General features: G+C 47.1%; 1 protein-coding gene across 9 annotated transcripts; it reads right to left on the reverse strand.

Annotated features, from left to right (window-relative positions):
- Window positions 1-1,870: 1,870 nt before the first annotated feature.
- Window positions 1,871-24,977, reverse strand: ZNF667 (zinc finger protein 667). Of its 9 annotated transcripts, XM_070387025.1 has the most exons (7): window positions 24,173-24,312; window positions 16,268-16,431; window positions 15,724-15,796; window positions 12,065-12,155; window positions 10,460-10,586; window positions 8,719-8,811; window positions 1,871-4,200 (listed from the first exon to the last, which is right to left on the reverse strand). In XM_070387025.1, exons 4-7 carry the CDS (start codon window positions 12,095-12,097, stop codon window positions 2,621-2,623), a joined length of 1,833 nt encoding a protein of 610 aa, XP_070243126.1. In that variant the 5' UTR covers window positions 12,098-12,155; window positions 15,724-15,796; window positions 16,268-16,431; window positions 24,173-24,312; the 3' UTR covers window positions 1,871-2,620. The 9 variants fall into 9 exon arrangements, with proteins under 9 accessions (XP_070243126.1, XP_070243119.1, XP_070243123.1 ...); XM_070387018.1 differs by lacking the exons at window positions 15,724-15,796; window positions 24,173-24,312 and adding an exon at window positions 24,782-24,977; XM_070387022.1 differs by lacking the exons at window positions 15,724-15,796; window positions 24,173-24,312 and adding an exon at window positions 24,698-24,977.
- Window positions 24,978-25,421: the final 444 nt, after the last annotated feature.

The following is a 25,421-nucleotide window of genomic DNA, read 5'->3' on the forward strand; positions in this document are numbered from 1 at the left end:
CTGTCACTCCTACCCTCCTTAGTGTTCCAGTTTGGCTACTTTTTATTGACTTACCTTCAAGTTCAGTTATTCTTTCCTTGGCTGCGTCAAGTATACCTATGAGCCTGTTGAAGGTTTTGTTCATCTCTGTTCATTTTTTATTATTTCCATTTGATTCTCACAGTTCCATCTCTCTGACCAAATGACTCATCTAATTTGCCTGTTAAACACATTTTTCATTAGAGCCTTTAATGTATTACTCACAGTTATTTAAAATTCTGTGTCAGGGAGTCTGGTTCCATTTCTTGATTGCTTTTGTCTCTTGGTGGTGGGTGTTGATTTTTCTTGTAGCTTTGTAGAAATTACTTTTGACTAAACTCCATGCATCTTGCATTGGACAGTAGAAACAGAAGTAAATAGATTTTAATCCTTAGAAATGGCCATGCCATTTTTTCTGTGAAGCCTTTCATGTTGTCATTAATATAAAAACTGGAGGTTTAAGGTTGCTTGTTGCTATGACCACCCTAAGTTCATCACAGCCTTCAAAATTCACTAGCGATTCCTTAAAGTGAGGGCTTGTTTTTCACAGATTTATCTCAATGTCTGGGTGACCTTCGAATTTAGGTGTTCCCTTTTGACTATGCCTTAAGAAAAAATCCAGCTAAACTAAGGTTATTTTCATTCAGTATTACTGTTTACTACTTACTTTGCGCCACTCACTGTACTAAATGCTAGAACTTGTAACTCCCCTAATACCTCACAACCCTCTGCCATTAGTTTGTACATCTGTACTTTCTCTGTTGCCTTCAACAGCCTCCCAACATTTGTGTGCCTAGTAAAAACCTATTCTGCCGTTAATACGATCAGTCAGCAAAAGTGATCGATCACCATGGAGTTCACCATCCTTGACATTACTTGCGTACCTTATATGCTTCCATATTTAAATAGTCTGAATTCCCTAAACTGCAAGTGCCTGCAGGCAAGAACAGTGTCTTATTAGTACACATAACATGTTTTAGGTTTGTGACCATTGATTTGGAACCAACATCTAGGGCAGATTGGCAGAGGACTTAACAAAGTAGAGGGGTGTGTGTACAGAACGGTAGGGAGAAAAGACATGGCCCTCCATGAGCCTTCTCTGTGTCGTCTGCTCATCCGTTTGCTTGAAGTGCTGGTTTTTATGCTGAGTTTGCACACTGATATGACAAGTTTAAATGGAAAATTAATTGTTCTATTATACTGCATGCATGCTCCCTTCATAAATCCAGTTGTTATTTTCTCAGCTGTGTTCAAAGTTAGAGTGACCTCATGTGATCAAACAATCCACATAGTTGTCTTAACAACATATGGGTATTTTCAAAAATAGCTTTTGCAATAGGAAAACACACAGAAGAGTCCAACTGTATATAAGCCAGTTCCAAAAAAGAACTCTGATTTTATTTCTTATATATTTTGCACAAACTGGAAAGAAGGACTGAACACTATTGTATATATGGTGAACAGCTGACAAGAATTAAGAGCCTGGCACATAAATGCAGGGTTTTTCTCACGTATTAGTTTAGTTTGCCATAACAAAACACCATAAACTGAGTGATGTAGAATTCATCTCTCACAGTTTTGGAGGCTGCAAGTCCGAGGTCAGGATGACACACAGCTGGATGCTGGTGAGGGCTAGTTTGACTTCTTGTGTCCTCGCACAGCAGAGATCTCTGGTGTCTCTTCTTGTAAAAACACCATTCCTATTATGAGGACCACATCCTCAAGACCTCATCTAACCCTTACTATATCCCAAAAGGCCTCAATTCAAATACAGTCACATTGGGGGTTACGTTTTTAACATGAATTCAGTCCACGACATCCCATTCTCCACCAATCACTTGTGGCACACCAGTGTTCTTACATAAAAATACCAATGTTTATTCATATAAATATAAATTCATATACAAACAAAACAATAATTTCTCCCCATTCTGAAGTTCCTCATTCTTTAGTACATCCTGTTTTTTTCCCCATTAGCTTGTCCCAGGCTTGTTAGATTTTTCACACCATGAAGATCATATATCTTCATATCGACAGAGACAGTATGGTAATGATTCTATCGCTCCACACAATTGTGAGTGCTATTATCTCTTTACTCAGTCTTCTTTATTCTCACCCACAAGTTACTGTTAGCTGAAAATGGCACCCTGGTTTGTGAGAAAATTCCTTCTGTGATACTTCTAAAGGACAAACTCAAACTCTTTCTTCACATGACCTTAAGTCAGGCTCACAGATCCATCCAGAAAAATGGATTTACAATTTACTTTGTTGTACATGACCAATGAAATGGCTTTAAAGTTACGATGGAAATAAAGTATCAGTTATTTTTATCAAATGAAGAATGCTCTTCATTAAAAATGACTGACCCAATCATCTGAGCTTGTTATTTTGAAACTAACATATATGATAAAGTCACTGCTTCAGTTGATTTCAGATCCTCCAGTCAAATCACCAATGACTTTTGTTCTTTGGCTTTCAAAGTGGGACACAAAATCAAACTGCCCCATTTTTACAGTTTGTGTTACAGACATGCATTTTCCCACGCCTCTGTCTCTGCTACTTGGCTGGCCTCCCTCTCTGCTTTTACATATTTAAAACGATCTTAAGCCTTTTCCTCAGAATGTGTATTCTGATGTCGAATCAAGGATGAGCTCCGACTGTATGCCTTCCCACATTTACTACATTCATAGGGTTTCTCCGAGGAATGACTTCTCTGATGCCGAATAAGATCAGAGCCGCTGCTAAATGCCTTCCCACATTCATTACATTCATAGGGTTTCTCTCCAGTATGACTTCTTTCATGGAGGATGAGGGATGTCCGCTGGCTAAAGGCCTTCCCACATGTTTTGCATGTGTATGGTTTCTCTCCAGTGTGAATTCTTTCATGTTGGGCGAGGTGTGCACTCTGACTGAAGGCCTTCCCACACTGATCGCATTCATAGGGTCTGTCTTCACTATGAATTCTCTTATGTCTCGTAAGAGAGATGCGGTGACTGAAGGCTTTTCCACACTCCTCACACTGATAGGGTTTTTCTCCAGTATGAATTCTCTGATGTTCAATAAGAAATGACTGGCGGCCAAAAACTTTACTACACTTATTGCATTTGAAGGGTTTCTCTTCAGAATGAATGTTCTGATGTATTTTAAGGTTGGCAGTTCCAGAAAACATCTTCCCACACTCTTTACATTCAAACAGTTTCTTTTTCTTCGTATGGACTTTCTGGTGTTGGATAAGGGATGAATGCCGATTGCAGACCTTTGCACATTTATTACATTGGTATAGTTTCTCTTTATTATGAATTCTTAGATGTAGAATAAGGGTTGAAAGCCGCCTGAATATCTTCTCACATTTATTGCATTTGTGGGGTTTCTCTGAATTATGAATTCTCTGATGAAGCATAATGGATGAAATTCTACTAAAGAATTTCCCACATTTTCTGCATTTATAAGGATTCTCTAAATGGTGACTTCTCTGCTGTAGACTGTGACTTAAGGCCTTCTCACTTTCACAAGTTTTCTCTCCAGTATGAATTCTTTTATGTATAACAAGGACTGATTTCTTACTGAAGACTCTCCTACATTTATTGCATTTGTATATTTTCTTTCCACTGTGAATTTTCTTATGAAGTAAAAAAGATGACATGCGAATGAAGGCTTTCTTACATTTTCTGCACTGGTAGACATTTTCAACAAAGTGGATTTTCTGATGTATACTGAGAGATGAGCACTGACTCAAGGCCTTCCCACAGTCAAAGACTTCCTTTTCACCATGAATCTTCCCATGTAGGAGCAGGGATGTTCTCTGAATGAAGCTTTCCCCACATTTATTACATTCAAAGCTTTTCCTTCCATTGTGGATTTTCTGATGAAGAATGAGGGATGAGATCTGTCTGAAAGCTTTTCTACAACTACTGCATTCATAAGGCTTCTCCCCAGCATGAGAGTTCTGATGGAATTTAAGAGATAAACTTTGACTAAAGAACTTCCCACAGTCGTTACATTTTAAAGATTTCTTCTCTGAGTGTACTTTCTTGCGTTTTATTAGGACTGAATTTTTCCTGCAGCCTCTCTTTCCTGTGGGAACTTTTTGTGGCGTGGAAACTGGTTTCTGATAGATGCTTTGCCCAGATTTGTTGCACTGATTTGGAGGTAACTTCTTGGTCTCACATTTAGACCCTAAGTCTGAAAGACATCAAGAAATTCAGTTTGTTTTCCTGTGCTAAAAAAATGAAGCTGTTTGCAATAATTATCAGTCAAAATAATAACAATGATGATAATTAGAGTAATAACTCTTTGAGTGTTTTATTATAGTTTTAACATAGTAAGGACTTCATAGAAATATTTAATAACAAATTCACGGAAGTGCAATTTGAAATGAATAAAGGTTTTATTATTGAATAAATATATACCATATACTTTGGAAGAAAAGCTATGACAATCCTAAACAGTCTATTAAAAAGCAGAGACATCACTTTGCTGACAAAGGTTCATATAGTCAAAGCTATGGTTTTTCCAGTAGTCATGTATAGATATGAGAGTTGGACCATGAATAAGGCTGAATGCTGAAGAATTGATGTTTTTGGACTGTGGTGTTGGAGAAGACTCTTGAGAGTCCCTTGGACCGCAAGATCAAACTAGTCAACCCCTAAAGAAAATGCTGAAGCTGAAGCTCCAGTACTTTGGCTACCTGGTGCGAAGAGCTGACTCATTGGAAAATACCCTGATGCTGGAAAAGACTGAAGGCAGGAGGAGAAGGGGGTGACAGAGGATAAGATAGTTGGACGGCATCACTGACTCAATACAATGGACATGAGCCTGAGCAAACTCCAGCAAACAGTGAAGGACGGAGAAGCCTGGCATGCTGCAGTCCACGGGGTCACAGAGTTGGGCAAGACTTAGCAACTGAACAACAACAACATATACCACATTAAACTCCATAAACTGTTCAATAGATACATGTAGTTTTATTGTAGGAAATGTCCAGGAAAGGCAGAAAGTAAACTATAGACAGACACAATTTGCCAAAACTCAAAACATAAGAAAAAGATGATCTGAATAGGCACACATGTATTTAAACACTGAATCAGTAATTAATAACCTTCCCAAACAGAAAGTACCAGGCCCATGTGTGTTTGCTAGTGAAATATACAAAACATTTAAGGAAGACATCATTCCAATTCTCCATGATCTCTTTCAGAGGACAAAAGCAGAGAGAATACTTACTACCTCATTGTATGAGGTCATCATTACCTTAACACCAAAACAAGACACACCATAAGAAAATCAAAGTACAGATCAATATCCCTGTTAAATACTTATGCAAAAATCCTGAACAAAATACTAGCAAGCCAAATTCAACAGTACCTTAAAAGGATCATACAAATGAGCAAGTTGGATTTATACCTGGAATACAAGGATAGTCCAACGTAGGAAAATAAATGTAATATATCACAATCACCAAATTAAAGGACAAAACCACATGATCGTCTCAACTGATGCAGAAAAAGCTTTTGACAAAATTCATCACTCTTTCATGATAAAAAACACTCAGTGAGCTAGGAACAGAAGGAACTACCTCAATTTCACACCAAAAACAGTTTGAACATTTATTAATTAATTTGAATTAATAAGTGAATTAATTCAGTAAAGTGGCAGGATATAAAATCAACACTCAAAAATCAGTTTTGTTTCTATATACTACCAATGACCACTCCATAAAGGAGATTGAGAAAACAATCCCATTTACTATAACATCAAAAAGGATAAAATATTTAGGAGTAAGTTTAACCAAAGAGATGAAAGACACTGAAAACTACAAACATTGCTAAAAGAAATCAAAGCTATAAATAAATGGAAAGACATCCTATGCTTGTGGATTGAAAGACTTAATATTGTAAAACTGCCCATACCACTCAAAGTTATCTGCACATTCAATGCAATCCCTATCAAAATCCCAGTAAAATTTTTTGAAGTAGAAAAAAGTCCTAAATTTCATATAGAATCTCAAGGGACCCTGAATAACCAACACACTCTTGAAAGAGAGAAATGAAGAAGGATGCTGAGACTCCCTAATAATTAAGATGGTGTGGCAGGGACACATACAGACCGATGGAAGAGAACAGACAGCCCGGAAATGAACTCCCATATATCCGGTCAAACGATTTTCAACAAGGGCGCCAAGGCTGTCACAAAGGGGAAAGAACAGTTTCTTCCACAAATGGTGTTGGGAAAACTGGGTACCTACTTGCAAAAGAATGAACATGGACCCCTTAGTTACACTATATACAAAAACTAAGTCAAAAATAGACTAAAGACCTAAAACGTAAGACCAAAAATTATTACGCTCCTAGGCAGAAAACACAGGGGAAAAGCTTCAGGACATTGGATTTGGCACTGAATGTCTTGGATATGGCACCAAAAGCACAGGCAACAAAACGAAAGAAGAGAATGAGACTACATCAAACTTAACTTTTGTGTTTCCGAGAAAACAACAGGGAAAACGCAACCTATAGATATTGCAGATCACATATATGATAAAGGACTAACATGCAGAATACATAAAGAACTTCTACAACTTAAAGACAAATTACCCTATTAAAAAAATGGGCAAAGGACTTGAATAGATATTTCTCCAAGGAAGACAGACAAGTGGCCAATAAACATATTAAAAGATGTTCAACATCATTAATCATTAGAGAAATGTAAATTAAATCCACAATATCATCTTACAACATAAAAACAGCCTATATATATATTAAAAAACAGAAAACATGTGCTGTAAGGATTAGCAGAACCCGGAACCCTTGTGTGCTACTGGTGGAAATGAAAAATGGTGTAGCCACTGTGGAAAATGGTATGGTGGTTCCTTAGAAACTTAAAAACAGAACTACCATATGATTCAACAATACTAACACTGGGTATATATCCAAAGGAATTGAAATCAGGATCGTGAAGAGATTTCTCTGTACACCCGTATTCACTGCAGCACAAATCACAGTAGCTAGGATGTGGAAGCAACCCATATGTCCACGAACAGATGAATAAAGAAAGAAAACGTGGTATATACACACAGTGGAATATGATGTAACCTTAAAAAAGAAAATCCTGTCATGTACTACAACACGGATGAACCTTGATGACATTATGCTAAGTGGAAAAAAGCTAGTAACAGAAGGTCAAATACTGCATGATTCCATTCATATGAAGTATCCATAGTAGTCAAAATCATACCAAGGGCTGAGTGGTGAGGTGGAAAGAATTAGTATTTAGTGGGTATGGAGTTTCAGTATTGCAATACTTAAAAAGTTCTGGATACCTCTTGTTCAACAATGCAAATATACTTAATTGTACATTTAAAAACGGTTAAGATGGGAATTCCCTGGCAATCCAGTGGTTAGGACTCTATGCTCTCACTCCCAAGGGCACAGGTTCAATTCCTGCTCAGAAAACTAAGATCCCACAAGCCAAGCAGCACAGTCAAAAAATAAATAAATAAAAACTAAATTTAAATGGTTAAGATGGTAAATTTAATGTTATGTGCTTTTTACAATTAAAAAATTAAACTCATAGCTGTAAAAATGAACTAAAAACAAAACAAAATTTAAAAACCCATAATTTAACCAATCAAAGAAGAATCTATTAATACTAGAGAAGGAAATGAGTTCTTGAAAAGCAGTCAAAATAAACGCTTATGGGAAAGATTTTTAATTTTTTTTTAAGGAATGAACACAATGATGCAAGTCAGGTCATTATAAATACAATCACTAGAGAAGTCAGAATACACACACTTTCTCTGAAGGGAAATATGAAAACCAAAGCAGGATGGGGATGAGGCTATTAAAACCTGAGCTTCTGAGACCAGAAGCTGGGGTTCAAATCCCAACTCTGGTGCTACCTCCCAGCTAGGTGAACTTGGGCAAGTCACTGAACTTCTTTGGCCCTCAGTTTCTTCATCTATAAAACCGGAATGAGAAGAGGATCGACCTTATAGAGCTGCTGGGAGGAACCTGAGTATCAAGGACTTCCCTGGTGGTCCAGTGGTTATGAGTTCACTTTGTTATGCAGGATACGCAGGTTCAACCCACAGTCAGGGAACTAAGATTCCACATGCCACGGGGCAACTAAGCCTGTGAGCTCTGGAGCCCGGGTGTCGTAACTAGGGAGTCTGTTTGGCAATCCAGCATGATACAACTAAGACCAGACACAGCCAAATAAATAGGAGAAGGCAATGGCACCCCACTCCAGTGCTCTTGCCTGGAAAATCCCATGGACAGAGGAGCCTGGTAGGCTGCAGTCCATGGGGTCGCTAATAGTCGGACACGACTGAGCGACTTCACTTTGACTTTTCACTTTCATGCATTGGAGAAGGAAATGGCAACCCACTCCAGTGTTCTTGCCTGGAGAATCCCAGGGACAGGGGAGCCTGCTGGGCTGCCGTCTATGGGGTCACACAGAGTTGGACACGACTGAAGCGACTTAGCAGCAGCAGCAGCAGCAGCAGCAACCAAATAAATAATTTATTTTTTTAAAGAATATCAGATACCTAGTGAGAGGCTTGTTGAATATTAATTATTCTCCCTCTGGGGACACATACTGAAGAGACTTGAGTTTTCTGCACAACCTTGGGGTCTTTGAGGTGGAGAAAGTGGCTCTCAACTATTATCTTAAAGATGTTGCCCTTTTATGATGGAAGGCACTCACCCAAGCCCCGGCGTCTTTTCACTGGGTCCACCATCCAGGGCGCTTTCCCTTTCTCCAATAAGGTGATCACGTTTGGTCTCCGAAAGGAAAGTCCTGCAACACAGGAAAAACACTGGAACTGAGCATGATGTGGGCACCACAGCTATTAGAATCAGGCTTTGTCTCAAGAGAAATGGGGTTTATTCATGCAAAAGGAGCACAGAGGATGTGAAGGGTAGGTGGAGAAAAGGATGAAAGGTCAGTCATAGACAGTATAGCTATTCACCTCTAACTCTACAAAACCAACTACTCTGGGGAGGAGCTGGAGCAGAACTCCCGAGGCTGGTCATTTGGTGACAGTCTTCCCACACGCGAGCCCGCATCCTCTGGTCTGCTGTAACCCACACTCCCATGCCAGCTGCTCCCTGTCAGCATCCGCCAATAGCAGTACTGGCGGTTTCCATTTCTGCTTTGCTTTTTTCAGCTGTGACTCCCAGAACGAGCCTCATGTTGCCCTCTCAGCAGGATAAACAAAACAGGCAGTGCTCCCCTCTCCTTTTGAAATCTGAGTCCTATTCCCAAAGTCCTTAAAACTCCAAACTCTTCCCTCTGTCCTCCCAGCCCTAGGATGGTGTGTCCTGCAGTTACCATCTGTTACCTCAGCGTCCAATAGTCACCTTTTAATAGTACCTGCTAAAAGTCAATTCTTTAAATTATTTCTCTCAAAAACAAGTCCTCAAAAGGTTATATATATAGTTACTATTGATATATGACCAGTACCTACCACTCCTAGACATACACCCAAGAGAGATGAAAATATGCACCCACACAAAAATTTGCCCATGAACATTCACAGCAGCAGATTCATAACAGCCATACAGTGGAAACAACCCAGATGCCTATCAACTGGGGAATGGAAAAAGAAAAGGTGGAATATTATTTGGCCATGAAGAGGAAATGAGGTACTGATACATGCTACAATGCAGATGAACCTCAAAAATATTACCTTAAATGAAAGAAGTCAGACACAAAGGACAACATATTTAATTTCATTTTTATGGAACACCAAGAATAGGGAAATTCATAGACAGAAAGTAGATAATGGTTTAGTGTTTGCCTAATCTGGGGGCGTTAGTTGGCACAGGTAAATAAAAAAGTGATTGATGATAGTTACAGGCTTTCTTTGGGGGGTAATGAAGATGTTGGAGAAGACTCTTGAGAGTCTTGGACTGCAAGGAGATCCAACCAGTCCATCCTAATGGAGATCAGTCCTGGGTATTCATTGGTAGGATTGATGTTGAAGCTGAAACTCCAACACTTTGGCCACCTGATGCAAAGAGCTGACTCATTCGAAAAGACCCTGATGCTGGGAAAGATTGAGAGCAGGAGGAGAAGGGGACGACAGAGGATGAGATGGTTGGATGGCACCACCGACTCAATGGACATAGGTTTGGGTGAACTCCGGGAATTGGTGATGGACAGGGAGGCCTGGCGTGTTGTGGTTCATGGAGTCGCAAAGAGTTGGACACGACTAAGTGACTGAACTGAAGATGTTCTAAAATTGACTATGGTGACGGGTGCCCAAGTCTGTAAATACACTTAAAAAACCAACTGAACTGTATACTTCACATGGGTGAATTATACCTCAATAAAGCTGTTAAAAAAAAAAAAAGCCAAACTGGAGTGGCTTCTATTTCCCTGACTAATCGATTCATCTCCCTCAACAGTCCAGTTGTGGATCATGGGAGCAGGAGAGCCTTACCGAGAGAAACCAGGTTCTGGTAGTTTTCCAACATGACATCTTCATACAGATCCTTCTGAATGGGGCTCAGCCATTCCCACTCCTCCTGGGAGAAGTAGATGGCCAAATCCCCAAATGTCACTGGTGCCTGAAATGGAAAAGCAGATGTCCTTTCACTGCGGGCTTGTGCTGCCACACGGCTGGAGAAAACAGTGGACTTCCAAGCATGGAAGACACGTGATGCCAGGGTTCTATTAAGGAAACACTGAGGCTCTGAGATCAGAAGGGGCAGTTGTAATAGATAAAACACAATGCAATATGATACAGCTGGTGTTAAAGGTTTTGTTCCATCAACCTGCACATCAACTTGGATTTACACGGCACTGACAAAGACAAGGCATTCTTCTAGGTACCCTGCATGCACTAGCCCATGTTAGGCAGTGACCGGGACACTGCCCAGAGGACCACAGCAATGGTACAGATACGGGAACTGAGGCCGAGAGAGGTGAGGTAACTTACTGGAGGTCTAACAGCTTGTAAATGGAGAAGCTGGGGTTCAGTCTGGGCAGTCCTGCTTCTGATTCATGTCCCTAACCAGATGTGAGTGCATTATACGTGGCAAAATTTTTGCAGATGTTATCAAGGTTAAATCAGTTGACCTTGAAATAGAAGGAAGTAGCCTGGATTATCTAGGTCGGCTCAGTGTCATCACAGGAGCCCCCAGGAGCAAAGGATTTTCTCCAGCTGGCAGAAGAGGAAAGCGGAAAGGGAAGTCGGGGAGATCTGCAGCATGAGTGGCACTGGACCTGTTGATACTGGTTTGATGATGGGACAAAGGGAGCCACTCGGGAAGCAGAGGAGAAGGAATGAAATTCTGCCAGTAACCACTGAGTTCAGAAGAGGACCCTGAGCATCAGATGGGACCACAGCTGGCGGACAGCTTGATTTCACTCTTGTGAGACCCAAAACAGAGGACCCAGCTAACCCAAGCTGGGTCTGAACCCCAACCCACAAACTTGTGAAAATAAATGTATGCTGTCTTGAATGGCCAAGTTTGCAGCAATGGGGAACGAATACACACAACTTAAAGGGCAAAAGTGTCCATTATGAGAAACTGCATTCAGGAGGCTTACTGTAGAAAATTGCTTGACTGCTAAAATCTTGAAACATGCCTATCATAGGCGGCTGCCTCACTGGCCTGGTCCAACTAACTCTACCTGAATACCAACAGGGTCAGAAGTCTCGCAAAGTTAGAGAAGTTTCCTCCTCGTAAATACGGGCTGTATAAGTAGAAACAACGGCAACATTAGAGATTAACTCTGGAGGACAACATCTAGCCCTCTGCCCCAGCAGGTCCCACCTGGGCACTCATGTCCACCTTGAGAAATCACGGTGTCTCTGGCCTTCTCTCTGGGGAGGGAAGACAGGCAGAGCCCCTGGAGATGCTGAATGCATAGGTGAAAGGTCATGCACACACTGAGAAAAAAGGAGAGGGGGCCCCTACTCACGCTCCCACCCTCTGAGGTGATGGAAGGAAACCAGGGACCATGTCTTCATGGGGCCGGAAGGAAAGAAATGGTTTCCTACAAGGCAGAAGAACTTTCCCGAAGGAAGAGCAGTACTTACCTTGGACTTGGACTTCCCCCGAGCAGCAGGCATCCTCTCCTCTGTCTTAGGGCTCACAGCTGGAGGAGGGAAGCGCACTGAGAAGGTGAACCTGGGGGAGAAGAGAAGCCGTGAGACTGCCTGCGCCATCGGGAGGGCCCACAGCCTCCAGGCCCACACCTTGGTCACACACACACACCGGGTAAGTCAGAGCATTGTCTGAAACATTGCTGCCCTTTCTCAGCACCAGGGAGAAGCTGCAGCCAACACCGTCTATTCCTGAGATCACAGGAGGCGCCAGGTCAGGAGACAGTGAAAGGGGCAGACGCCCGCTCTTCAGCTGACAAGTAGCTGTGGCGTGCCCGCCACGTGCCAGGAGCTGTCCCAGGGCCTGGCAGGGGAGCAGAGTCAGAGCAGAGACGCACCTGCTCTCGGTCCCTTACGTTTCAGCAGGGAGGACAGGCCCACACAGAGTCCAGCGTGAGCCGCGATCCCTGCTGTGAAGGAAACTGGACCTGAGCAGGGAAGGAGGGGCAGGCGGCGGGGGAGGCCTCTCAGAAGAGGCCACCCGGAGCTGAGGTGTGACTGCAGCACACGCATGAGTCACCTAGGCACGGGGAGAAAGACATTCTGGGTAGAGGTACAGCCGGTGCAAGAGCCCTGCAGCAGGCACACGCTGGGCATGTGGAGGGCAGAGAGAATGCAGGTGAGCAGAAGCACCGTGAGAGAGCGGGGAGATGGTGGGCCTGCGGCGGGCACACACTAGGCGTATGGAGGGCAGAGGATGGTAAGTGGAAGCAGCATGAGAGAGCGGGGAAATGGTGAGCCTGAGGTGACTGGGGTCAGGAGGGGCCGGGTCATGAAGGGGGTGACAAGCAGTATGGAACTGATCTAAGTGTGATAAGGTGTGAGGAGGGATGGTAGTTGAGTAAAGGAATGATGTGACTGACTTAACATTTAACAAAAATTTTTCTTGGTGGCTATGTGGCCAATACTATGAACGTGTGTTGGTGGGGTATGAAGGAGGAAGCAAGAGCTGCAGAAGGGGCTCATTAGACAGGTGCGCAGAAATCTGGAAGAGAAACCTCAATGGTGTGCACCAGGGTGAGAGAGTAAGAGCTGAGATGTCAAGAATCACCTCCAAGGGAGGCCCTCTATCACCCCGTCACTCTATACCTGTCTCGTCCAACATGAATACCAGCGGACACTGAGTTCTGGAAATAAGAAACTGTTTCATTTTATTTCAATTCATTTATTATTAAAACTATAAAAATGATAACTACTAGAATCATCAAATTAAAATTTATCACTAATCTAAGATTAAAACCTGATCCTTAGTTCAGTTACTGTAAAGCTTTTAAGTATGTCTGGAACAGTTTGGGTTTCTTTCTTTGGGCCATGCCATGTGGCTTGTGGAGTATCTCAGCCCCCCAACCAGGAATGGAACCCAGGCCACAGCAGTGAAAGCCCAGAATCCTAACCACTAGGCCAACAGGGACCACCCTCCAATAATAAATTTTACAAAATTTAAATATAGATCAAATATCTCCAATAAAAATTAAGTGTCTGGATTGAGGTGCACTCTAACCATAAAATACATAACCATAAAATACATGATTTTAAAGACCTAGTATGAAAAAAAATAGAATGTAAAAAATCCCATGGGTAATTGTTTATATTGATTATAAGTTGAAAAGGTAATATGTCAGATGTACTGTATTGAGTTTTAAAATGTATTATTAATAAGACTACACAATGTTGGAAAGACAGTCTCTTCAACAAATGGTGCTTGGAAAACTAGACAGTCATATGTAAAAAAAAAAAAAAATGAAACTAGATCATTCTTTAACTCCATACACAAAAATAAGCTCAAAAAAGACCTAAACGTGAGACTGAATACTATAAACCTCCTATAGGAAAACATAGGCAGAACACACTCACATAACCACAGCAATATCTTCTCAATTCATCTCACAAAAAAAAGGAAATAAAGACAAACAAAAACAAATGCAATGGGACCTGCTGCTGCTAAGTCGTTTCAGTCGTGTCCGACTCTGTGCGACCCCATAGACGGCAGCCCACCAGGCTCCCCTGTCCCTGAGATTCTCAAGGCAAGAACACTGGAGTGGCTGCCATTTCCTTCTCCAACGCATGAAAGTGAAAAGTCAAAGTGAAGTTACTCAGTTGTGTCCAACTCTTAGCAACCCCATGGACTGCAGCCTACCAGGCTCCTCTGTCCATGGGATTTTCCAGGCAAGAATACTGCAGTGGGTTGCCATTGCCTTCTCCAGGAATGGGACCTACTCAAACTCAAAAGCTTTTGCACAGCAAAGGAAACAAAAAACAAAAAGACAGCCCACAGATTGGGAGAAAATATCTGTATCAATGTGACTGGTAAGGGATTAGTCTCCAAAATTTACAAACAGCTATGATACTTAACATTCAGAAAACTAAGATCATGGCATCTGGTCCCATCACTTCATGTCAAATAGATGGGGAAACAGTGGAAACAGTGACAGACTTTATTTTGGGGTCTCAAAAATCACTGCAGATGGTGACTGCAGCCATGAAATTAAAAGACACTTGCTCCTTGGAAGCAAAGTTATGACCAACCTAGACACCATAATAAAAAGCAGAGACATTACTTTGTCAACAAAGGTCTGTCTAGTGAAAGCTATGGTTTTCCCAGTGGTCATGTATGGATGTGAGAGTTGGACTATAAAGAAAGCTGAGCGCCGAAGAATTGATGCTTTTGAACTGTGGTGTTGGACAAGTCTGAGAGTCCCTTGGACTGCAAGGAGATCCAACCAGTCCATCCTAAAGGAGATCAGTCCTGAGTGTTCATTGGAAGGACTGATGTTGAAGCTGAAACTCCAATCCTTTGGCCACCTGACACGAAGAGCTGACTCACTGGAAAAGACCCTGATGCTGGGAAAGATTGAGGGCAGGAGGAGAAGGGGATGACAGAGGATGAGATGGTTGGATGGCATCACCGACTCAATGGATATGGCTTTGGGTGGACTCCGGGAGTTGGTGATGGACAAGGAGGCCTGGCGTGCTGCGATTCATGGGGTTGCAAAGAGTCAAGACACGACTGAGGGAGTGAACTGAACGGAACTATAATACTTAACAGCATCAAAACAAACAACTCACTCAAAAAGTGGGCAGAAGACCTAAGCAGACATTTCTCCAAAGACGACACACAGATGGCCAATTGGCACATGAAAGATGTTCAACAGAGCTAATTATTAGAGAAATGCAAATCATAACTACAGTGAGGTATCACTTCACACCACTCAGAATGGCCATCATCAAAAATCCACAAACAATAAATGCTAAAGAGAGGGTGGAGAGAAGAGAACCCTCCTACGTTATGGGTGGGAATGTAAACTGGTGCAGCCGCTATGGAGAACGGTATGGAGGTTCCTCAAAAAAATAAAAGTACAGCTACCATGTGGCCCTGCAACCCCAGGCCTGGGCATGGATCTGGAGAAGAACATGACCTGAAAGAAGGCATGCACCCAACGTTCACTGCAGCAGGGCTCACAACAGCCAAGACATGGAGGCAACCTACATGTGCACCGACAGAGCAACGGACAAAGATGTGGACACACATACAGTAGAGTACACTCGGCCATTAGAAAAACGAGACAATGCCATCCGCAGCAACACGGACGGACCTAGAGAGTGTTCTACTCAGTGAAGTCAGACAGAGAAGGAGGAATACCGTTTGACATCCCTTACACGTGGAATCTAAAAAGAAATGACACAAAAGAAGTTACTTACAAAACAGAAAGAGACTCACAGAGAACGAACTTATGGTTGCTGCAGGAAGGTCACGTACACGCTGCTGTAGCCTGCAATGTCTGCCGATTTCCATGGTGTAGAGACTGCCATCAGAGTGTGCTATAAGATATCGAACTGATGCCACTGAACCTGAGGCTGGGGAGACGTGTGCCCCATGGGCTTGCGTGAGCCGGGGTGGGCCAGCTCCAGCACTCCACTGCCACGCGGCCTCTAAGCGCTTCTGACTAACATCCCTGCACAGCAAAGGAGGGCTAATGTCTAACTCAGCAGCCTGAGAACACCCCAAAGCAGCTGCCCAACACATAAAACTCCTGAAGTCTTCTGTTTGTTTTTTTTTCCTGCAACAACCATATGACTTTTGCATTCCACATCATGATAAATCTGTTAATATAAAAACTGTATTTAAAAGTCACTTACCAGATTCTTCCTTTCTGGTTCCTCAAGTCAAGTGGACTGCTCCAGGAAGTGGCATGGCGTCCATCCTGTGGCTTCTCATAGCTGCTTGTGCTCGTCACACACCGTGAATTGAAGGTGTGTGATTCTTGTCCACGAAGTAATTTCCTCCAAGGAACTCGGCACAGCTGGGAGAAAAGAACAGCAGTTTGTCGTTAGATAATTCTGGATTCGAAGTTTGCCTCTGCCGATTACTGGCTGTGGGAGAGCTACATAGAGCCTCAGTCTGCTCATCTGTACAATGGGGTAAACACAAATCTCCCTCGCCCTAAGCTGGCAGAAGTTGACCTGAGTTACCCTCAACTACAGGCACACAGCTATCTCTCGCCTTCCTTTTCCTTTTTAATTTGGTATACACCAAGCATCACCAAGGACGCCTGACACCCACCAAGAGGGCTGCGGCAAGAATTCTCACACAGGGCTGCTTAGAGAGACCAGCGACTTGGCAATACCGCCTAAGACTGAGGGTGCACATACTGTTTGACCCAGGTATTTCTGATACGTCTTTGGACATTCCTGCATGTGTGTAAAATGACAGGGTTTGCAGGAGGAGCCAGGGCAGTGCTTCGGTGGAGGGCATGCATCTGGAGCCAGGTGGTCTGGGTTTAGCTTCCAACTTCGCCACCCACTTCCTGAGTGACTCAAATGCCCTCCCTGTCCTCTCTGGGCCTTAGCTTCCTCAACAGCCAAACGAGGAAAATAACCAGGACAACTCCACAGGGCTGCTGTGAAAATTAAATGAATGAAAACACTCAATGAATTCAGGGGAGCACCAATGCTAAACAAGTGTTAGTGTTTACATTATCATTACCTTACTAAGTCCGAGCTCCAGTGCTCAGCATATGACAGACCAAAGAACCAAGAGACGAGCTGCTGGAACAACGAACAGTGACTTTATCTGGAAAGCCAGGAGATGAGAAGGTGGCGCACTCATGTCCCAAAGAACCACCTTGCCTGAGTTAGAATTCAGGCTTCTTTTATGCGAAAAGGGGAGGGAGTAGAGGCAAACATTTCCTGGTTCCAGTCAGCCTCTGAAAGGGATGCGTTAATTTCTTCCTGCCTGCAGTCATTCACAGGTGGCCCTGGTCAGGATGATTCCAGAGACCTAAACAAAGGTATTTTACCTCCATGCTCATTACCTGGGAGACAGAGTTCCCGGAGATGGGCCACTGTGTGTAACTTAAGCTTACAAGCAATGGCCCTTTAGTGATTAACCTGTAATAGAATACTAAGGTTCTCCCCATTATGATTAACTACCTGTCAAGAGCCTGGAAACAACTGCCTATCAGTAAGAAAAGGAGTGAACGCTACATGCACATATGGGGCACCAAGCAGCCTGACAAGGAATAAGGCAGCACTACACCAGTGGGTCTTTACTGTGGGTAATTTTGCTCCCAGGAGATGCAATGTCTGGGACATTTGTAGTTGTCCCAGCTTGAGGGGTGAGGTGCTCTAGGCATCTAATGGGCAGAGACAAGAGACGCTGCTAAACATCCTATAAGTTTCAGGACAGTGCCCGGAGCACAGAACGAACAATCAGGCCCACGATGTCAGCTCTAAGGAGGCCAAGAGATCTGCTGTGCCTGTCGTGTGTGAAATGATTTCCAAGACATGGTATAATGATGGAGAATAGGTGTAGAGGAAAATGCTTAGGAGAAAAAAAAAACAGGATATGAATACTTGAGTGAAAAGGCACAGACAAGTTCTGGAAATGGAATAAAGAAGTTGGTAGCAGTGACTGTCCCTGAAGAATGGAATTGGGTCACTAGGTTTCAAAATTCCCTTTTCCCTATCTACAATTTGCCAAGTGCATAGACAATCACCTCTTCAAAACAATAACACAAAATAAAGTGCTGGATCCCACTATACATCAGGGGAGAGGTCTAAACTGGGCCTGTATTCTGAGTCCCAGACCACAGGGTGGGAAAGGACTGTGCAATTTAATTTAGCACAACACTAAAGCCTTGCTCCTAAGATGAGGATGGCTAGAACCTGGATGAGTACAAGCTTCAAAACTTACTGTTAAGCTCTACCCCACACTGCTGCCAGTGTTGCTGGCTCCTGGCTCTGGATACCGTGGGGCCGGAGCCTCAGCCCTGACTGCCACCCCTGGCCCAGGCAGGAAGGAGCCAAAGGTCGTGGCAGTGGGCGACAGGGGCCATGGCGAGACGTCGCTGCTGGTGGTGCACAGCCAGGGCTCCTTCCCTGAGCACTACGCCCCGTCCATTCAGCAAGGACATGGCCAGCATGACTACGGGCAGCAGGGAGGCGGCCAGGAATCCCCATGACACTGCTGGGCACGAAGACTACGACGGCTGCGGCCCCTGTCCCACCAGAACACCCGCCTTGTGCCCACCTGCCAGGATGTCACGAACCCCACCAGCTATGGCAACGTTCTCACGGAGGGCTTCCCTGAGGTCACACGTCTCTGCGTGGGGTCCCCATGCTGCTCACTGGAGCTGGGGAAGGACTCGGAGTGGCTGCACAAGCTTCAGCAGGCCCTGCACTCCCGGGCTCCCTGGAGTCCGGCACCTGCACGCAGGGCCAGCGTGCCCTCTACCTGGAACGTTCTGCCGTTTCGGGAGAACGAGGAGGACATCTAAGAGGCCGCCGAGGCTGCCCTGAGCACTCTGCATAAGGCACAGTGGCAGAAACAAAGCGGCTGCACCTGTGGCCTGGACACCTCCCGGCGGGCACGCGGCCCCCATGGCAGGACGGACAGTGCCCAGGTCCGCACGCACAGACTGCCCTCCGGATCCGGCCCCTCCTCGGCTCTCAAAAGGTGCTTGGAGCCGGGCGTCTCCAGGACCTCGTGTCTGGGGCCTGTGGTCAGGCTCTTGGCACATTCTGGAACTCTCTCCTTTCCCAGCTGGGGCTCTGACCACAAGCTCCCCTCCAGCCTGGTGACAATGGTGGGGAGGGCGGATTCTGTCCCTCTGGACCCCGAAGCTGGCATCTGTCCTCAGGACTCAAGAGTGCCCTCATCACAGCCAGCCCCCAGCTGTGTCAGGCCCCGCACAACAGGTCCTCAAGGCCTATGCCTGAAACACGAAACGACGTCCGGCATGTGGACAAACGTGGACCTGGTGGCCTTCCACAGCTCCCAGGCCTGCTCTCCCAGGCCACCCCTCCCTGGGCTCCTGAGAAGGCACGGCTGCATCCTCCAGCTTCCAGCTTTCTCCCCTCAGGAACTCGGGCAGCACAGTGGGGCCGGGGCCCATGAGGGGACATGGGCCCCAGCCCTGGGCGTGTGGGCTGCACCAGCCCCCTCCCACCTCCTCATGCAGAGGACTTCAGTCTCAGCCCTCAGCCCAGCCACCGTCTTTCCAGGGCTGGACGCACAGGAGGCAGAGAAGAACTTCTCTCAAAAAGCATTCCCTGGACCATCTATCTGACTCCTGCTCAGCGACCTGCAACCCTCCCCTCACCAGTACTTGCCAGAAACCCGAGATGAAAAGTGACATCAGCTCCAAGTGCCCTTGGGCAAGTCGGGTCTCTCTACAGACTGTTGCCCCACCTGCAGAAGGACAGCACTGGCCTATTAAACTGTCATCACGCTCCCCTCTGTCCCTCACCAGCCCCACTTCTGCTGAGAGGTGGAACCACATGTGGAAGCCAGGCCATCCTGGCCACCCGAGAGAACAGACTCGATGAACCCCCAGCACAGATTCACCGAACCTCCTGGAAGGTCTGAGGTCCGGGGCCCCAAGTTTTTAAACAAGTGCCCTGGGTGACTCTGATGTCCCGCGGACTGGGAGCTGGTGGCTCCTGAGTAAACCTGGGAACCAGCATTACCTAAGATGAGCTCATGGTAGCCTGTGGTTCCTGCCCGCCCTGGTTCTCTCCCACATCAGCCCCCTCCCTGGCCCAGTGCTTCGGCCTCCAGCGGGCCTAAGAAAGAGAATTCTGAAGTCCTCCCTACCCCACGTAGGTTCCCCAAGGCCCAGCCATGGCCTGGGGAATCAACAGAGCATTGTGTCCAAGACCTCGTGGAAAAATCATAGTCTAAGGCAGAGGTCCATAAAATACAGTGTGTGGGCCAAATCTGGCCACTATTTTTGTAAAGTTTTGCTGAAACACACACACACACACAAGTTACTGGACAGTGGGACTTCCCTGATGGCGCAGGGGATAAGAATCTGCCCACCAGTGCAGGGGACACAGGTTCGATCCCTGGTACAGGAGGATTCCACATGACATGAAGCAACTAAGCCTGTGCACCACAATTAATGAGCCCTTGAGCCACAACCACTGGGCCCACATGCTGCAACTACCAAAGCCCGCATGCTTAGAGCCTTGCTTCGCAACAAGAGCAGCCACGGCAATGAGAAGCCGGCTGCTCACCACAGCTAGAGACAGCCTGAGCAAAGCAACGAAAACTGAGCACGGCCAAAAATAAGAAATAAATTTTTTTTTTAAGTTACTGGACAGTGGCATGCCTCCCTTCTGGGCACAGCACCCCCGTGATCCGGGGGGCTCTGCTGGGTGTCGAGTTGGGGACGGGTCCTGACACACCTGAAAGGCACAGTCTCACTGCCTCTGTTTAGCCAGCCTGTTCCTGCTGTACCACCTGTCTAGTATTTTAAGCTCACTCTCACCCTGAACCTGAAAGCCCCAGATACCAGGGATACAGGAAGGTACTTTTTCCAAAGACGCAAACACAGCTGAACAGAAAACACAGGCTTTGCAGCTGAATGTCAGCCCCGCCATTTTCTCTGCGGGGCGTGGGAATAGATTTGACTTCCTCACTTAAAATGGGATGGGGCTAGGAATGTCCCTACTGCAGCCAAGTGCACCGGTCAGGACTGCCTTTGACAAGATACTGGAAGCACCGGTCACTGGTATCTCCTCTTCCCTCCCCACCATCAATTAATTTCTCTTATGCTGAGAAGCCCCAGAAGAGCCCATAAACTTCTCACAGCCATAGCTCTCAACCCTGTTTGTACACAGTCATCTCTTGGGAGTTTTTTTAATTAAAAACTGATGGTGGGGCCCGATGCCGGAATAATCAAGTCAATCTCTGGGACCTGAGTCCAAGCATGTCTTATTCGTATCTTCTAAGATTTCTAGTCTATGCAAAGCCACAGGTTAGAACTACTGCCCCCGTCTTGGAGCCCCAGAGATCTCCCTGTTGAAGCCCAGACCTGAGCACTGGAGAGAAGAAAGTCTTTGATAAGCTCAAACTCTTATATTCCCTGATCAAAGAATTTCAAGGACGGACTTCTCTGGTGGTCCGGTGGTTAAGAATGTGCCTGCCAATGCACAAGACATGGGTTCAATCCCTGGTCCGGGAAGATCCCACATGCCTCAAGGCAACTAAGCCCACGTGTGCCACAACTACTGAGCCCGTGCTCTAGAGCCTGGGATGCTCTGCCACAAGAGAAGCCACCACAGTGAGAAGCCGGCGCACTGCAACTAGAGGAGCCCCTGCTCCCCACCACCAGAGAAAGCCCGAGAGCAGCAATGAAAACCAGTGCAGCCAAAGATAAGTAAATAAATCAATAATCTTTAAAAAAAAGAATTCCAAGGAATCATTCCTGGCTTTGGAGTTAACTGAGACGTCCACAGGAAGCCTTGGTGTGAAAAGTGAAAATGCACCCGCTGTCACCGTATTATCCCTTCACCCTGCTTTACTTTTTAAGACACTTATTGCCACCTGCTATAAATTTAACTTCCTCTCTCTACTAAATGCAAACACCAGATGAGTAGAAACCGAGTCTGTCTTGTCAGCCTGGCCCACGGCAGGCATCTGAATGCTGAGTGAGGGATGCCTCTCAGAGCCTCCCCAGGCTGCAGGCCACAGATAACCTTTCCTTCTTTCTCATCTCCACAACAATATCCCTCTACCCCCTCTCTCTTCGAGCCCCCTCCCTCTCCTGCCCACCCTCAGGCCCTGAGAATGTTCATGGTGTGCCCTCATCGTGCTCCTGTACACTAGTAGTTCTTGACTAGGAGGACTGTATCCGCCACAGGACGCCAGGCTGTGTCCAGAGACATGTCTGCTTGTCAAAATTGGTGAAGCAGGGCGTGCTACTGGCTTCTAGCGGGTAGAAGGCAGAGATAATGCTAAATATCCTACAACATACAGGATAGCCTTCCCCGGTACCCCATTCCAACAAAAAACTATCTGACCCTAACCATCCAAAGTGCCAAAGCTGAGAAGCCCTGGACAGGCTGACAGATGTCTCCAGATCTCTGTGTTACTTCTCCCCAGTTCCTGCCACTTCCCATCTTGGATGGCAACCGCAAGCGCTCCCTCGGGACAGCTCCATCCGGGAAGACCCTCTGCTCCTGCCCTCCCAGGACCCTCACCAAAAAATTTTCAATGTAAGCTTGACCTAGACTTTAAGGTTATTTTACCTCTCGACCTGAAACCCTTTCCCTGGGGCTCCACTTTTTGCTTTTCTTCCTGTGTGGATTTTATTCTCTGTGAAATCTCTGCAATTATTGCACTAATAATAAAGCAATTATCATTTATATATTGCTTACTTGTGTCAGGCACTTTTCGATTGGGTTGATCAAAAGGTTCACTAGAGTTTTTCCATAACATTTTACAGAAAAACCCAAACAAACTTTTTGGCCAACCCAGTACTTAACATTCACCACAAGCATAAGATCAGTACTACTATCTCCATTTGCCAGGGGCAATATTCGTGACCTCTCCGCAAATCACACAACGACTGAGGGATGGAACCAGAAGTCCCAGAGTCCCCCAAGCTACACTGTTAGGAAGCAAACACACAACCATATGCAGTCACAGGTCCCAGAGACCAAGGAAGATCGCATGCGTGTGTGTGTGCGCGCACACGCGCACACATGCTCAGTCCTGTCCAACTCTTTTCTGACTCTACGAACTGCAGCCCACCAGGCTCCTCTGTCCATGGGATTTTCCAGGCAAGAACACTGGAGTGGGTTGACGTTTCCTCCTCCAGGGGATCCTCCTGACCCAGGGATAGAACCTGCATCTACAGCATTGGCAGGCAGGCTCTTTACCCCTGTGCCACCTGGGAAACCACGGCTGACTCGGCCCTCTCTTCAGATGCGTTACTGCAGTAACAGACCCAAAGGAGCAACTGGGCCAGAAGAGTTCAGCTCCTCAGCTTCCAGGATGGCCGCCCAATCTCAACTTCAGAGACGAAGATTCCGCTAGCATTCCCCACTGTGCCCCCACCTCAGGGCGGGGACAAGGGCACACGGCCACCAGGACGACAGCAAACACCCAGCGCCCGCGCCGGGCTGAGCCACTCTCCGTCCTGGGTATTCGGGTTTCACGACGTTACCCCAGGTAACCGTCCCAGCGCTGACGCGGGTGCTGTCCTCACCCGATTTTACCCAGAAGCCTGCACGCCTGCGAAGCCGCGCAGCGTCCTCCCCACGGGGACCCTCCTCCCGCGGCCGCAGGGACATAGCACGACGGCGCCGTGACACCGCCACCCATGCACAACCGCAGAGCCGCTGACGCCGGACAGCCACCGGGTCAAACCACGCAGCCACGCCAGACAGCGCCACACGGCCACTTACATGGTCACGCACGCGAACGCGCTCCAGCGGCACAGCCACACTCACGCGCCGCCCCCGGCGCCCTCCCACAGGCGCAGTCGCTTCTTCATCGCACGACCACCACAGACCTGGCGGGGACACACGAACGCGGGCCCGAGGCACGTCCCCGTCCCCACACGGCCGGCTCCGTCACAGACCCGCAGAGACGCCACCATACGCCCTCCTCCCCTCACAGCACGGCGCCGCCACCACACGCTTCACACAGAGTCCTTCATCTCACACTCCGTCACCACACGACCAGACAAGGCCCCGCGGGCGGTGGCGGGCGCCCAGACACACAAGCTCAGCCAGACACACACCCACACTCACGCCGTCCTCCCGGGTCGCGTCCGGGCGGCGACCACAGCAGCTGCGCCGGCACCTCGCGCGCCCCTGGCTCCCCGTTCGCTCCCCACGCCTGCGCAGTCCCCTGCGAGACCCCCGGGCCCTCGCTGCCGGGCCCCGCCCCGTCACGCGCGGGACACGTCGACGGGCCGCGGCCCCGCCCCCAGGGCGTCCCCGAGCGCGCGAGGCCCCGCCCCTAAACAAAGCCACGCGGCGCGCAGGCGTTCATTCAGCGCTCCCACCGGCTCCGGCCTGAGGCCCCGCCCCTCACACGCCGGCCGCGGCAGGCACGCTCGCGCAATCCGAGCCGCTCTTGGGGGCGTGGCCCCGCCCGAGGCCCCGCCCCTGCACCAAAGCGCGCAGGTGCAGGGTGCGCTTTGCGCTCCCGGGGGCCCCACCTGTAGCAGTCCTTAGGCGATCACGCAGACGGATTCAGGTGCTGAGGTCCTGCCTTGGTCCCTTCAGCCAGACCCAGTCTCCCCAGTTCGCTGCCCTCCTGGGCATCCATACCTACACGCTCCTGTCCGGGGGCTTTCCGTCCCAACACCCTTCCCTCTGCCCCCAGGGCTTAAAGGGCCGTAGAGCCGGGCTCACCCGGGGCCTGGAACGCGCGCGCTGGCGCCTGCGCACCGCGAGCTCAGGCTGCTCCTCCCAGAAGCCTCGTGACTTGAGATTGCGGGATCTCGGCTCACGGTGGCTCCGATCTGTCTGACCCAGAGTCGAGTGGACCCGGGAGAGGGGCGAAGGGATGGGTCTCCAGGACAAGGGTGGAATCTCGTTTGCGACTTGGCAGAACGAACTGCCCCAGAGTCCTTTGCGCGGCGCCTTTCGAGACTCGGACCACACTTCCCAGGAGCCTCTGCGGCCTGTTTCCACGATTTGTGATGACGCGGCTGCGTGTGGGCCCGGTGGGGACGCGAGCGCCCTCTTGTGGCGGCGCGTAAGGGGACCGCGAGACTGAGACGATGGGAGGTGTGAGCTCGGCCCTGTGATGTGGGCGTGCGGGTGCCGGGTTGCGATTGTGCGTTGTGTGTACGTAACCCACTATTTGTGGTTGTGTATTGCTTCCCTGGTGGCTCAGTGGTGAAGAATCCGCCTGCCGATGCAGGGTACTGTGGTTGGATCCCTGGGTCGGGAAGATCCCCTGGAGGCGGGTATGGCAATCCACTCCAGTATTCTTGCTGGAGAATCACATGGACAGAGGAGCCTGCAGGCTACAGTCCATGGAGTCGCA

Source organism: Bos mutus, chromosome 18, assembly GCF_027580195.1.
Source record: "Bos mutus isolate GX-2022 chromosome 18, NWIPB_WYAK_1.1, whole genome shotgun sequence".
In the NCBI taxonomy this organism is placed as follows: Eukaryota; Metazoa; Chordata; class Mammalia; order Artiodactyla; family Bovidae; genus Bos; species Bos mutus.

Bases quoted from the DNA above. Each gene is read 5' to 3' on its own strand.
- ZNF667 (XM_070387018.1), bottom strand. From the start codon at position 12,097: ATGCCTGCTGCTCGGGGGAAGTCCAAGTCCAAG. The intron at 10,587-12,064 runs GTAAGTACTGCT...TTTCCATTTCAG, and splicing joins GGGGGAAGTCCAAGTCCAAG to GCACCAGTGACATTTGGGGA. The intron at 4,201-8,718 runs GTGAGTGCCTTC...GATGTCTTTCAG, and splicing joins GAAAAGACGCCGGGGCTTGG to ACTTAGGGTCTAAATGTGAG.